This window comes from Lepeophtheirus salmonis, chromosome 5 (assembly GCF_016086655.4).
Source record: "Lepeophtheirus salmonis chromosome 5, UVic_Lsal_1.4, whole genome shotgun sequence".
Classification (NCBI taxonomy): Eukaryota; Metazoa; Arthropoda; class Copepoda; order Siphonostomatoida; family Caligidae; genus Lepeophtheirus; species Lepeophtheirus salmonis.
Window position 1 is genome coordinate 67456568 of NC_052135.2, and position 15593 is coordinate 67472160.

Here is a 15593-nt window from a genome sequence, read left to right on the forward strand (position 1 = left end):
TATGTGATATTATTTAATTTATGGGAAAGCTGCAACTTGTACTTATAAAATTATGTAAGGGGATTTTACATTAACTAAATAGTAAATTTTGCTTCTAAAAAGGTTAGGCTTGAAAATAAAAATACTTATTCTAAAACATTTTGTTCAATGTACTTCAAAATATCTCCAAACCTGGTTTTTTGTTCTTCTTTAAATGAATAAAAAAGAGCTTGACTTGTTTAGAGATTATATAATATATTAATATGAAATATTGACAAACAAATAACTGCATTATATTAATGTTTGAAATACTAAAAAAACAGCAATTGCTAGTCTAATAATGAGAATATGTTACTATTAGTATTTATTTGGTATATTTTATAGGTTAAAATTTTTTATAAGTGTTCAAAGGTAGTTGATAAATAAAATATACCATAATATGTAACAAATTATGCTGTATTTTGAGCACAAAAATATTATGAGCAATTGAACTTTATGAATATTTAATAATATTTTCATAAATGAAGAAATGATTTATTGCCTGGGAAACATTGCTTAAAATAACCGATAGAAAAATACTATAAATACTAATGAAACAAAATTAACTATATATATATATATATCCGTATATAGAGTATAATAATCTATTTTTAGGGTTTACTTCATACTCATTCATTTATTAATTGACGAATATAAAATTGATATTGTTTATTCTTACTAAAAATACTCTTAACAAAATATTTAAAAGTAATTTTTTATATTTTTATGAGTCGTACAAGTAAAATTGTATATCAACATAAGGTGAAATAGTTTTTTTTCACTCCTTGTAATACATTATTGTCTATTGTGAGTGGTAAAACGTAGAAGAATCTCAGAAACAACGGATATTGATTTGGAGTTGCTGGGCAAAACAGAAAGAGAGATTCGGACTTCTGTGGAGGGACATATATTCACAGGATTTATATTTTTTTCTTTTATATAAGGATATATATATATACAAAGAATATATTTTAATCTTTTTCCTTTTAAAATTCTTTATCTTTTGTTTTTCTCCTGCGCTAAAAAAATATTTTTTTCTCATTGTAAACATAAAATCTTTTTTGTTATTTCTGAAAACAAAATAACTTCAGTGTACCTTTTGCAAATCTTATAGAATATTGTGTGTAGAGTGCTGAATTGTCATTATTACAAATACATCTTTTGGTTGAGATATGGTAACTTACTTTGAAGTCAAGGAAATTATTTCCATCACTGTCAAATATTCTAAAAATATGATTGCAGAAAGCTTCACTATCTCCACCTGGTAGAATTTTACAAAAGAGAGAATGTAAATGTGTTTTTGTAAGTCTCCCATTCGGACATTCGGCTCGAAATCCTTTAAACCAATTATCTATTTGTTCTGATGTAAAATTGGTATGTTTAAGACAAAACTCCATATCACTGTAAATAAGTGTAAGTTGTATAATTAAGTTAAACTTCACGTTCAAAGAAATGAATAAAATAACTTCGACAAATTAAGTATGGCTTTATTTTCTTTGAAATTTGACAAAAAGCGTTTGTATTACTGTTTAAAAAGTTATACAAGGTTATAATAAAATTTAAATAAACCTAAAATGAGCACTTGCTAGAGCACACTCATCACCCTGCAATCAGTGTTCATAATAATAATTGGTATTAATTTCTGATAGAGTTTAATCAAAAGTTTGTTATTTTGAATATCCTTCCCTTTTATTTTATTTTTATCTTACTTTTATAAAATTGTAGATTGAAAGTCTGTGTTAAACTTAAAAAATGACAATTGTTTGAGTTCTGTATTTCAATTTCTTCCAAAGTTGTAATCGATAATGCGTTATTAACCTTTGACCTTGAGTTTGGCGAAAATGAATGTACTACCACTACTAATATACATAATCTTTTTACAAGGCTTTACCAAAATCGTTTAGTAACATTTTCCATAATTATATTTACAAACAGAAAAGAAAAAAAAAACTGAGGCAAAAATATTTCACGTTAAACATTTTTAGAAGTGATACCAATTATGTAATGCATATTTTAAAGAAATAAAAAAACTTTTTATAAATTATTTTTCCGATGACATGAAATAAATAGACTAACAAAAAATAAAGTTTCTTAATTATTTAAGACAATTTTTTCCTGATTGATTTATTTAAATCATTTTTTCATTTTATAACTATTCTACTTTAAAAAAAATCAACTTGAGTTGTTCAAAAAAATAAAAAATGTAAGAGAAAAAGGGAGTCTGACTTCCATTTAAAAAGTACTTTTTGATACATCACAGGGATAATGTACTAACAAAGAAATTGTCAATTGTCTCACGACTTTTTTCATAATTGGTGAGCTAAAAGTTAATAAGTTGAATTCAAATCAATGTTGATAACTGAAGAATGTTGTAAATTAAGAATTAATTGATTTTGTCTTCCTTTTACTTTTAATTAAAAGGTTGGAGAAACAATTTTTATTTGTGGCATGGTACATAAAGTTAAACTTTTCTTATAAACTTATTCATAATATAAACAATTTAATTAATTAGGACTGACAGATATTGCTTAAGATAAATCCCTCTATAATTACTCTCACAATATCACAAAAAGAAAATATACTTAGATAATTACATACATAGAAAATACACTGTTCTTTTATCATGCTTATTAATTTATGTAAGATTGGGGGGAAATGAATTTGATCCTTGTTGATAGTTGATTTGAACAGAAAAAGAAATATACCTATTGATTTTTTTACTTTTTCTTTGTATAGAGTTTCCAATAATTAATTTTTACAAGTTTCCAGTGGTTCACGGAATAATTTACTTTTACTCAACAATTTTGTAAAAGAGTAATACCAATTGACTATTGTAAGATTTAAAAAAAAATCTATTTTGTACATTTATAATTTTACAATTAGACTTTAAGTGTGACTTAAAGTCTAATTAATTGTATTCCAGTCTTTAACTCAATAATTTTGCACTTAATCAAACAGAGTATTGAATGACATCAAATTCGACGTGGAACTTGGCATCAGTAACTTGAAGCTTACCTTGGAGTTAAGTTCTTAAACTTAAGAAAACTTTTAAAAAAGGAATTTATTTTCACATAATATGTGTTTTCAAAATGAAGAAAAACAAATTTGTACTGGTATTTTTGAGAAAATGTTAGTTTATGAATTACTTTAAAAGTATTTTAACAAATTTTTAAAATAATGTTGAAGTTTGTTTACCCTGAATTATAAGTCAATATTCATAGTTCGATTTATGTATTATCTATTTTATCAACATTAAATGTGTTTCCTAGTTTAATTCTACGATCAATATTGTCATCTATGCTGTTAAGTGTAAACTCCTATGTCAAAAGTAATTTGAAGACGACAAGTTACTCGGAAACTTACCGAAATAACAATGATTACAATACCTTAGTCATATTAATAAAGATCTTTAAAGGTGATATATTTATCATTTAGATAATATTTATCGATTGTAAATTTGTGATATGATTGGACATTTGTCTTAATTGACTTAAAATTGGAATTGGTCTTAATTGACTTAAAAATGGAATTGGTCTTAACTATTAATGAATTAAGAAGTTTCAAAAACTTGTAGTTATACTAAGATTTGAAATTTAAGTAGGAATTAGGGCATACGCTCCACTACAATTCCCTTTTGATAAAAATAAACATAATACTACCACTTCGATATGTAGATAATGAGACTGTTTCTAACTCAACAGGCCATACCACCGTAGTCAGTCAATATGTGTACTCCTTCTCCTACAGAATTTGTGTGACTCACACTTGCTCCAAACGTACCTTTATAAGACAGACGTCGCCCATTTGTACCCTCCCAACGAGTTATCTAGATATCATTGGCTTGACATATAAATTGGGAAGAATTAAAAAAAAGAAGACAAAAATGCATACAAATACAAAATATATATATATATATATATCCCAGTGGTATTGCCGCCCCTTTACGATTGCCCTGATGATATACCGGATAAGACTAATACAAATCTAGTATACTCATGGATAATTTGTTGCTTAATCCTATTTTCTTGCATCAATTTCTGTTTTCCCCTAAATAAATAATCATGAAAAAACAAAATAAATATTTTCATATATATAACAATTTACATCATGAGTAAATTGATGGGTAAATCAGTCAGATGAATTATTAAAACAAATTACATTATGCATTTACCTAGTTCTATGGTATAGTAATTATATAAAGAAACTCTTAAACATATTTATACTACTGAAAATACTTAATAATTGAATAATATAATGTGTACAAACTAAGTAATTATAATATTGTACAAAAAGTTTCATATTCTATAATTCATTTTTACAATAACATATGTATATGTTACTATCATATCATAAATGTATTTTTTGAGTAATTCAACAAAAAAACGGATTTCACTCAAAGGTATGTTTGTGGTAGCTGTCCTACTCAGAAAAAAATATTGGATCAGTAACGCATCCAACATTCAGTTTTGTAATCTTTCAGATGAAAAAAATAGCATTTTGATTAGTGATATATTGTTACTCAAGGCCATAATAGGCATGCATAATACATAATTAAAAAGCTATGAAATAGTATGTTTGAGATTATTTTGTTTTACTCCATAAAAAAATTATAATTTTATTTATTTTGTATCAAGTCGAGTTGACAAGTATTTATCACAAGTCCAACAATTAAAATGCAATTATCTTGTATTTTGAAACTTGAAAAGAATTTAAAAGAATCTTTCCTTAAATAAAATATCATTGCATATAAATACGACCTATACCCATAAATATGGCTTCTGTAGTTTAGTGATTATCACTTGTGTCTCTCCTGACTCTTACAAGATCGCCGGCTTCAATAAAATTGGGCTATTTTTTTTTTTATTCAATCACTTGAATTTTAAATTAATCTCCATAAATAAAGCAAAAATTATCAGTATGACTAAATAGTAGGATAATAAAGTCGCTCCCGAAATTAGAAATCCATGTTAGAATCTGAGAAACCTTATTTTGGTACTGCTGTTGGATAAGTGGAACAAAAATACAAAGTTTTAGGAAATTTAGTAAACGTTTACTTACAACTTCTAAAACAAGTATAAAGTAAAACTTTTACTTAGGCGTCTTAAAAAAAAAAAAAATATGTCAACAAACTAAATATTTTTATGAACAAAAAAAGATTTTAATGTTTTTATATATATATTTTTGTGACTCTAATTTCTTTGATTGTAGAAAACAATAAGAAGTTGCAACTACAATGTGTTTTTTTTTTTAATTATCTAGCCATTTATTCTTCTAAACATAATATTGAATGATAAGAGTTGATAAATTTTTTATAATATGGTTAAAAGCATATAAGAAGAAAATAAAACATAAATAAAAACAATCATTAACATTCAATATATGAAATAATTATTTCTCCCTCCCTTCCCTCTTTCGAATCTACATACATATAACAAATAAAAATTGGTAGATCTGATAGGCAAGCTACCACGCGACTTAAGAGAAGAGAGGATCTTGACCCAGTTCTCGTAAATAATTATTCAGAATCACTATTTTTCAATTAGGTAGAAGCACCCTCAATTGTCCGTCAATGAAATCATCGAGTCCTGTCGTGTATATTATTGAGCCCTTAGTTCGGGTGAAGTATAAAATGCAGATAACTTTTGTGATGACCTGAAAGCAACCACCCAATCATCTTTCTTTAGTTCTATTCAGAGTACACCCCTTATTTCTGTTTCACGATTTCCCATACAAGTATTACTCTATTATATTCATAAAAAAGTTCCCCGTGTCAGTTTAATTCAGCCTTAGCAATCGTTTGGAAACTAAAAGAATTGGTTGGTTTGATTCTTCCATTTTCACGAGCTCCTTTCGAACATTGAGACCCTATAACGTAATGTAAAATGGTGTGTGTGTACCCATACTTCATTTTTTTTTTTTTGTCTTTTTATATATTGCATGGAATTGATAACGTTGGCCGTAACCAAATTTAGAGAAGACATGTGTAGGAATGAGTTGTCCCTACGGAGACAATTTCTAAATGCTTCATTATATTATCTCTACTTTTGAATAAGTCATTTAAATGTACAGGCTCATTATCTCTCAACAGTGGAAGAACAGCTAACAAAAAGGAATTTCAAGAAGACAATAGTCCTTTCGAGTAAGCCTCTTTCTTAGGTATAGCTGAAAAAAGGTGTCTTGAGCCAATGGTAATTCTTTCTACAAAATAATAGCCCATGTTGTTCTTAAAATAATTTCTTATTCTTATAGACCATAAATCCGGAAGTTGACGTTCTACCTTTATATTATAAACAAGTCACTCGTTTTATCTAGGATTTTAATATGCCTTAGAGGGGTTAAAAGTTCCTTTCCACATTTTTATTAAGTTAAAAAGTGATATACGTGCACATCCTTCCTCTTTGGAACCAGTATTGGACCTCAGTCATCTTCATTCCATCAATATCTTGATCTTCAATTAAAAGCTAGGACAATGTTCATGTCTTCTTCTTTGACAATATAATAGGGGCATTTCTTATAATAAGAAGTACTCTCTTATGGAGCGGAACATTTTTTCCCGTTTTGTCACTCAACCTTTGACGAGGGAGGAAGGTTAACAAGATAGTAGTAATAAAATAGCCAAATAAAAATAGAAATGACGTCAACCTGAAATGGCAGACCGTCACATGTAACAAGTGAGCTAAGAGGGTAAGACCCCATCTCACATTGGGAAAACAATATTCCAGGGCACTTCAAAACAGAAATAAAAAATTTGGAGTCAGAAAGCTTAGCTCCATGGAGGATAATAATCAGAAAGTGCGGCTCTCTAGGCATGAAAAAACTGAAGATCATGTCCCTCGAAGTAAAAAGTCGAATTGCGGCCCCCGGTAACCAGTTGTCTATCCTTAGTCAAAATCGTCATTTCGGTGTGTATAAAAAACGGATTAGTATAAATATTTAATATATTCATACATGAATTAATAATATGAACGTTTGCCAATTAATTAATCTAATAAACACTTTATATTTAGTTAATCATTTATCTAATGCAATAAGCTTTGCCATGCAACATTCATTAAATAACATACTTTTTCATTCATTTATTTGAAGGTTTTATTTTTGTAATCAACACTTCTTTACTTTCCTAGGGGGTATATAAATCTTTGTTTTTTTATCATTGAGTATATTTGGAGTAATTATCAGGTAGTAATTGTATTTATTTTTTTATGAAGGTATTCTTTCCGATTGAGATTAAATGACACAAAAATATAAGTACTGCATTAAAAAATACCAATATTATTTATATTTTAAAAAAAAGTTTGCAAGAGGAATTAATAAGAAAATAAATAAAGGAGCAATAATTAGCAATAAACCTCTTGACAAACTAATAATTTCTCTGTTTTTCTAAAAATGTATTAATTGTATTTGAAAAATCGAACTATAGTATAAATTCAGACAATTGCAAAATTATATTCAAATTTTCATAGTATTAAAATCGTTAAAAAACTTGCTAATTAAAAAATAAATGAAGAACAAAAATGCTCATCCACAGGCATAAATATAACTCCTATCTAAAATTACTTAAAAGTGAGCTGAACGGTACTACTGAATTTTTAATTTCTTCAAATTTTATTTATTTTAAGACTCATTCAGATTAAATTTCTAATTATTTACCTGTTGAATCCTCAAAAATGTGATAATATATCGTAGGTAGGTATAATAAAGAAATTTTCAATTTATTGCTGTTATTGCGTATACTTTTTAATAGCCAAAATATCCCTATCAAAACGCAAAAAGTGGAATTTGCTCTAACTAGACACAAAAACTTAATTATTAATTATTTTAGTAAAATTGAAAAGTGCAGATTCTATCAAATTGAAAAATCCTACGACAATAATTTTTAGAACTGCATCACTTTTAGTTGATTATTCCACTTCATTTTAATATTTTCCAAATTTTTATTAAATCCATATACGCTTATTGATTCACCACTACGTACAAGTATAAATTTTTCAATTTAATTACAAAATTTATTAATAAGTTGTTGTTTTGTATAAAAGTGTAATAAGGCTTATATCTCATAAAATATAAAGTCAATATATTAAATTGAAAATGTTTTTTTCATTATCGATGCTCAATATCATTTTTTTAACATTTGATTAATTTTTTGCAGTTGAATTTCATTTTGTACTTCCATGATTAAGAAATTAACCTCTCTATTATTTTTAATAAAAAAATATATTACTATTAACAATATGTCAGACCAACTAAATGAAAAATATTATCAGTCATGACGAAAACAAAGAAATGAGAGAACTTATTCTAGTTATTATATATCTTCCATGCAATAAAAATGATGCCATAAGTGTCGTGCTTTAATAAAACCCTATTACTTTTCCAGCGACAGTAACAAAGATACATCCATGTTCAAAGACAATGGTGTAAATAGAGCTAAAAAAAAGTATGTTAATCTGAGAGTTCCTTATAGCGTTTTTAATTATAAAAAGGCCATATAAGGAGTTTTTATGGCTGTTTTTGGAGGGAAAATTAGATGAAGAAATTGGTGGTTGCATGTATTTAACTGGTCATCAGTGCTTCTCCTGTTTTAACCTGGCAACTCACAAAAGCTAGAACTAATGTAAATCTAATTTGTTTATATTTCCTGTATCATAGTTAATAATCAAATATAGAAAACAGGAACAAAGACAGTCTATTTCTGATAGAAACAACTAGCAAAAGTTTGAGAGGCATAAAGGTCTACTTAAAAAAAAAAAAAAGCTATATTTCAATGAAGAAGTTGCAAAGGGTCAATAGAAATTCGCTGTTTAAAGAAATTTGAGCAATTAAAATTAATTCATGTTTTGATATATTAAAGCATAAACAATTAGTTACAAAACTAAACCAGCCTAAGCTCTCTCGCTTAAGTACAAGTCGAGAAAATGACACTTGAACATGATCGACGAATATCCATTCCGGCAATCTGAGCAGAATATATATGTATATATACTCAACTTAGAAAATATGTAATCAATATATAAATCAGTTCATAGATCTGTCGTAAGCAATCTGATAGAAATTTTTCGTACTTACAAATTTTAAGTACCACTTATATGACAAAAATAGTTTTGTGCTATTTTTCTCCGGAATTAAATGATAAAATTTCTACTTCATTTGTAATTATTGACCTATTGTCTACCTTCAATTATTTAACTGCGATTTTATATTCCCTGAGATTTTTAAGAAAGTATATTTTTCGTTTGAATCTACATTTTATCTTTATACTTTTTATAATACTTCTGAAAAATTATTTATCATCATAATTTGTTTATTATGATTTATTCGTAAATTAAATAATTTTTAATCAAGGTTTAGTTAATTAAAATATATGTTTTGTTTAAAAATCTCTCCTTTTTTTCCCTTCGATGTCTAATTTTTTTCTTTTTTCGATTTGAAGACATAGTTCTACAACGGCAGCCACTCAAATGTAATATCATAGCTATTATTTTATAAAATACATGCAAACTCATCCAAACTAATCAGTAACAGTTTGATTCCCAAAATTTGTATAGAATAATTAATATTTCATCGATAATGTTATTTACCATAAGGATAAAACATTATATCTTATTTAAACCCTAAATCATATTGTTAATATTATTTTAAGATAGGATAAATTGATTTTAGAATTTTGATTGATAACTATATTTACAAAATAGGTACAATCAAATATATTGAACACCATTCTTATGCTGTTTTGATTGATGAACTGCAGTGCTATCTTGTTGGAATATTGTCTTTCCTCTCTTCATTCTTGCTGAGGGGGCATTTTTCTTGGGTACAAGACAATGTTGACATCAGATCTCGTCTCATAATATAAAGCTGAAACTTTTTTTGGTGGAACCAAGTGCAGGTCTAATACTAATGGAGGGCTGAAAACTGAAAAAGTGAATTTTCAGTTGAAATTTCATAAGAAGAAAAATGGGAGTGGCGTGAACAACCTATGTAAGTAGCGGGAGCAGGAAAAACTAAAATATTCTATTATAGACCTATTAATGCTGAAACGAAAGAAGAAGAGATAAATCACATTGAAAATAGTCAAATTAATTGAGAAAATTTAAAAATTGTTCAGAATATACTTCTATATACTAAAAACTTTATAGACGGAGTTGATTCAACATTAACTTAAGTTCTTGCCCATACCTGATATGTTGAAGTATTGTGTGCATGAAATAGGTCAAATGATTTTTTATGACTAAAGAGAACACATTTCCAGTCACCACGGTCCAGTCCTAACGTTAACTGCACATCTGAAGTCGATTTTTCCTTTGATCTCCCGAAAGTTCGGGATGCAAACGAATTATGTTGGGAAAAACATTTAAAGTTTATTTCAAAAAGATTTGGACAGATGACTTGGATGTATTATGACTTTTTGCAATCGATCTTACAGCAAGTTTCTTTATTGATTTCCTTTGTCTGCTCAAATATTTTACAATCACCAGTTGGGCCACATTGGTAAAAATAAATATACCTCAATCATGTAGATTAACAAGACTAGACTTTTTTTAGCCAATAAAAAATGTTCCTTCACTATGTATTCAATTTTAATTTATGATAATACATTCTCATGATTTTTATTTTAAATTAACAAATAAAGAAATTTAGAACCGTGTTTTATTGTTCTTTGTATATAACATAAGATAAATGTACAATAATTAAAGAATTTTTTAGAACTATTTCCAATTTTCTCCACCTGAATACAGTTTAACCATCTAAGAGAAATGCACTATTTTAGGAAACAGTGTTGTATATTTATTATAAATATAAACCCTTTCCACATTAAAAAGTGCTAATCATAAAAAGTATTGATCTTATGTTCTATGAAAATCCATGCATTTGTTTTGAATATTGTGACAAATTATTGTAAAAGTTTAAGGAGCTTGAGTTTCAAAAGTTTAATACGTATTAAATTTATGTTTTTTCTAAGTTTCAATTGTAATGTCATGAAGTTAAATTCTAAAGCTTCTAAGTGTATGCATATAAAAGGTTAGACAAGCAAAAAAATACCAACTTTACTACTTGTTTGTGGGATTTAATTAAATTCAGATAGTTACAATAATTTGTTTCTTAATGTGTCCTACAGGATTAGAAAAACATTTTACATATCTAACAATAAAAAAATATCTTTCCTAAAGTTTGAAAAGTTTGATGTTAATAGTGCTTAAGGGGAATTATCAAATTATCAATGTGTAGTTTACTTTTTTTAAATTTATAATATCGACTTATAAGCAGAAAATAATACCAGTCGATATAAATTGTATAACATCAAGCAGGATCCAATAATTATTAGATAATACAACTATGTCACAGGTAAAAATAAACATAGTTTGCATAAAGTGGGTCTTCCTGTCCGTTCAGACAGCATATACGTTGTATTAACCAGTCCAATAGTACAATTTGCCTGTCCAAGGCGGTAGGACAAGTGTTTATCTAAACCCCTGATATTGAAGCCTAATCTGATATTTTTATGACAATGGCATAGTCTAAGTAAATGTTATGTGCCATGTAATGTATTATTGTCTCTGCTCTTCCACATTTGACAAAAAATGTTGGGAAGTCTTCCTTGCCTCCTGTTAAAAAATACAAAATGTCCCCTCTCTTTTCTTTACTAATATAGAACGTCAAGGTATTTGTAAATACTCCGATATCTAAACAATATTCTAAATATATATTATGTGTAAATTGTAGATACATCTGATGACCTCTCCGAATAGTACATTTGACCTAATATGTATAGTTTATTTACCTGATGTATTTTGCTATGGCAAAGTTTTGAACTCAATTTTCATTAATCTAATAATATTTAAAAAAATTATATCTATTCTTTTAAAACTTTATTTCTGTAACGATTATTTATTTTTCCATATTCTTATCAAATTGAATATTTTCATCGAATACTTCATTGGCAGCTTTTTTTATGGACATAACAGATACGGATTTGAATTAAAGGTTTGAGTGAGAGGATCTATAACTTTTTTTTAAAGAATTTGGAATTTCTCAAGTTATCATCAGTAAGTTTTTTTTATCAAATTAGCTCCTACTTAATTTTCATTTTTTCCTTATATTTTTTTATTTATTTAAATATTTGAATATATAATTTTTTTTTCTTATAAAAAGATAATCAAAGTTATAGTCTTCAAAATTATCACATTTTTGTTTGATTTATTTAAAAAATAAACGTACTTTCAAATTAAAGTAAATCGTAAAGGTGTCAAAAAGGCAGATATGCAGTAGGATAGTGTTCATTTCAATACTATTATTGTTCTTTTAGATAAGAAAAAAAAAACTATGTGGACCTAAACAATTATAAAATATTATTCAGTATATAATTTATCTTTTATTTAGTTAACCTAACTACAAAGGTCAAATGTGTTGATGATACAGATAATATTAAAACCAAATTACATTTAAAAAAATATATAATTTCAAAACTCTAGAGGCATTCTGCTATTTCTAAATAGTCGTATAAATTATTTTACATTTGCCCATCATAATTTTTTATCATAAAAAAACAAAAACATTTTGAAACAACTAAATCTTTACTTTTTCAGAAAATGGGGAAATAATTTACATCTTTATGTATTTGGCATATTAAATTATATTAATGATTGAAAAATAAAATTTAAATATTCTTTTGGGAATCAATATATGAATAAGCAAATTTTTTGCAGAGATAATAAAAACTATAATTTAAAATAGCCGTTGTTCTAACGAAGAAATTAAGGTAATCTGTTAAAATTGATTATGCAATTTATTTTGATTATCTTTTGTAACAATTCTTTTTTTACCTTGGTTTGATCACATTTCCTGTAGGATCCCAGTTGATGGAGCTCTTGTAGCTTTTAATCTCTTCTTCTTCTTGAATCTGAAACAATTCTTCCATTTTTGCTTTTTCACGTGCCACAATTTCGAGCTTTTGATGTAAAATGACTGTATTTGGTTCAACTCTATAATGGTCATTCCTTTTGGATTTTTGATTATAACAATTGTCAACTAAACCAAGTCTTCTCAGCTGATCGCTTACTTCGTTTTTAGTTTGAAATATCCCTTCTGTCTTTTGATCATTATTAAATGACTGTAAATGATAAAAAAAAAACAGAATAAAAAAAATATTTTTTTTACGAAAAGTAGTTTTTAAAAGTAGAAGTATTCATTAATTAGCCTATATATTGTTTTCAAAAACGGATAATTATTTTACGCTATAGTATAACTCATATATATTATACTATATTTCTTATTTTTGCAAAATTTAATGCTTAATTTACTTTTATTTTTGGAAAGTTTTAAGTAATTCCATATTTTGTAAGTTTTAGATCATCAAAATGTAATAGTGATCGAGAAAACGTTTGGTTACTCTGCAACCAAAATATCGCAACATATTTTATACCTATTAGTTATTTATATATATTTGTGTAATATAGTAAATTTTTTTCTTGAAAAAATTAAATTTACACAAATTAGTGTCCCTCAGTTTTCGTCAATTTATTTTCAAATAATATATTTTTTTCAAATAACTAATATCAGAAATTGGCTAAGACAAAATTTTAAGCAAGTTAGTTACAAACCAACCCAAAGTATTAAAAACAGATTAGACTAGACAAACAAATTTCAACGGTTTCTGTCCCTTTGATTAAGGTAGTGTCTTCCTAATAGTTTATAACTTGAAAAACATGAAAATTACCTTTAAAGCTCAACATTTCTGTTTTTATGGACTACAAAGTGCTTTTAAAAAAAAAAGATGCTACAATATCTACATAGTTAGCGTTATTTTTTCTCTAAAAATATCCATAAAAAAGAAAACAGCTTGAAACAAAATTTGTAAGCACTTGCTATAACATTCGAAAAATGCTTGAACTATTTTTAAATTTCTTTAGGATCTGAGAATATGACTTGTAATTAGAAGAAAACGATAAAAATGGACCTTTTCTTTATAATTCTAATAAATTTTTCACTTTTAATTTTAATGACAAACATTAAAATTTGTCGCCATGAATAGTAATTTGTGCTTTTTAAAGAATTCATAGATTATGAGCATATTAATATTCTTTCAGAGTTTATAATAATTGTTGCCGGGACACATTTTACCCCACTTGTGTATCTAAGAGATTTAAAAGTACGATTCCTAGAGTTGTTATTTGCTCGTATTTTAGATTGGAATAAAGTGAGAGCTTACTTTTTTTTTTTTGCTCATTTGAATAATAAGTATAAGCTTTGGAAATTGAAACTAACCAAGAAATTTTGTTTACAGGGTGCACGATCAAATATGCAAGTTACAAGAAATGCGTAGATGCTCGAACTAGAAGAATAAGAATTGAAGTTGTAAAACTAAAAATAAATTTGTTCTTATTTTCATCACAACAGAAAATAAATTAATGGTTGATGTTTGTCTTGATACCCCAATTCCTCAAAAGAATATTTCAGAGGTCTTCGCAGTTGGATTTTGAAAAGTCGAACGTATCTCTTCCAACAAGGTGCTGGCAAAAACACTAAGCCCAAGTGTAGAGTTGAAAGAACATGTTTTATGATTTTTAGAATAATTTATTGACTAGGATAAGCAATAACTCCAAAAATTAAATCAGACAGCACTCCTATTAGATCAACGTGTCGCAGGACACCATTCAAAGATCTTTGAAGAACAAGGGTCAAAAACTTTACTTTAGAAAGAACCATTTGTTTATTTCAGAAACGCAGTGACTGGAAATATTTAAAATTGAAATATTTTAATATAAAGAATTATGCTTTATTAGTAAAATTAGAGTCCATTTAAATGTCATTAATGGAGCGTTATTGAGAGTGAGTTCATTCTTTTACTCCTCAAAACAACCTCGAATTCCTTTAAACGGCCGATGCAAAAGAATTAATATACGTCTAAAAAAATTTCAAGGGCAGGCTTAATTTCCCTTACTTTGTTTATATTGTTTTTTTGTTTTTTTAAATACATTGATTTATTCTAAAGTTATAATCAATGCATAATTTTATTGCTTGGCCCACCATTTTTGTGGTGCATTTCCACATAAAACACCCATTATTTTTTCTCCATACTCATATCATATTGATCTCAAGATTATAACTTCTCCTGAGCGTGATGTTCACAAAGCTACGTCGATCTATTTCTTATTATTTTGGTTCATCAGAATAAATCTAATTTTATAAAACAATCTTGATCTTGGTGTTTGGATCTTTTCCGGTAGTTCAGTTTTGAGCGTTAATTTTTTTTTCAGAAATAAAAAATTAGCAACAAGCATATGTGTACCTAAAGCTTGTTGTGTTTTATTAAAAAAATGGCAAACAATCAATGGTCGTAAATCCTTAGCATTTTTTATGTTACGAGTTTTATTGCTATTGTAAATCCGGGTTTTTTTTTTAAATTCCTGATGCTGTTAACAGTTATCAGTATTATTTTAATATTGTGAAGAAGACATGTGTAAAGTGTAACCATGAGTGTTTTTGCTCAAAAGAGCCAGATAGTAAAAATAAAGATTTGTTAAAGAGTTATCTTCTATATAAATAATTAAAAGTTTGGGGTTTTGTCGAGGCTAATA

The 15593-nt window shown here is 26.9% G+C and overlaps 1 protein-coding gene and 1 long non-coding RNA gene across 2 annotated transcripts in view; one reads left to right on the forward strand and one right to left on the reverse strand.

Moving 5' to 3' along the window:
* The window catches only part of LOC121118696 (uncharacterized), a 28172-nt gene that overhangs the window by 11228 nt on the left and 1351 nt on the right, over window positions 1-15593 (reverse strand). Inside the window, exons 3-4 of the mRNA XM_040713282.2 lie at window positions 12840-13126; window positions 1203-1419 (exon numbers count right to left, since the gene is read on the reverse strand). Of these exons, the coding sequence (XP_040569216.1) occupies window positions 1203-1419; window positions 12840-13126 (504 nt within the window). The remainder of the gene's footprint in view (window positions 1-1202; window positions 1420-12839; window positions 13127-15593) is intronic.
* LOC121118697 (uncharacterized) lies at window positions 6679-15546 on the forward strand. The gene is made up of 4 exons (XR_011780366.1): window positions 6679-6920; window positions 8396-8632; window positions 9711-9996; window positions 14300-15546. It is a non-coding gene; the product is annotated as an uncharacterized lncRNA (long non-coding RNA).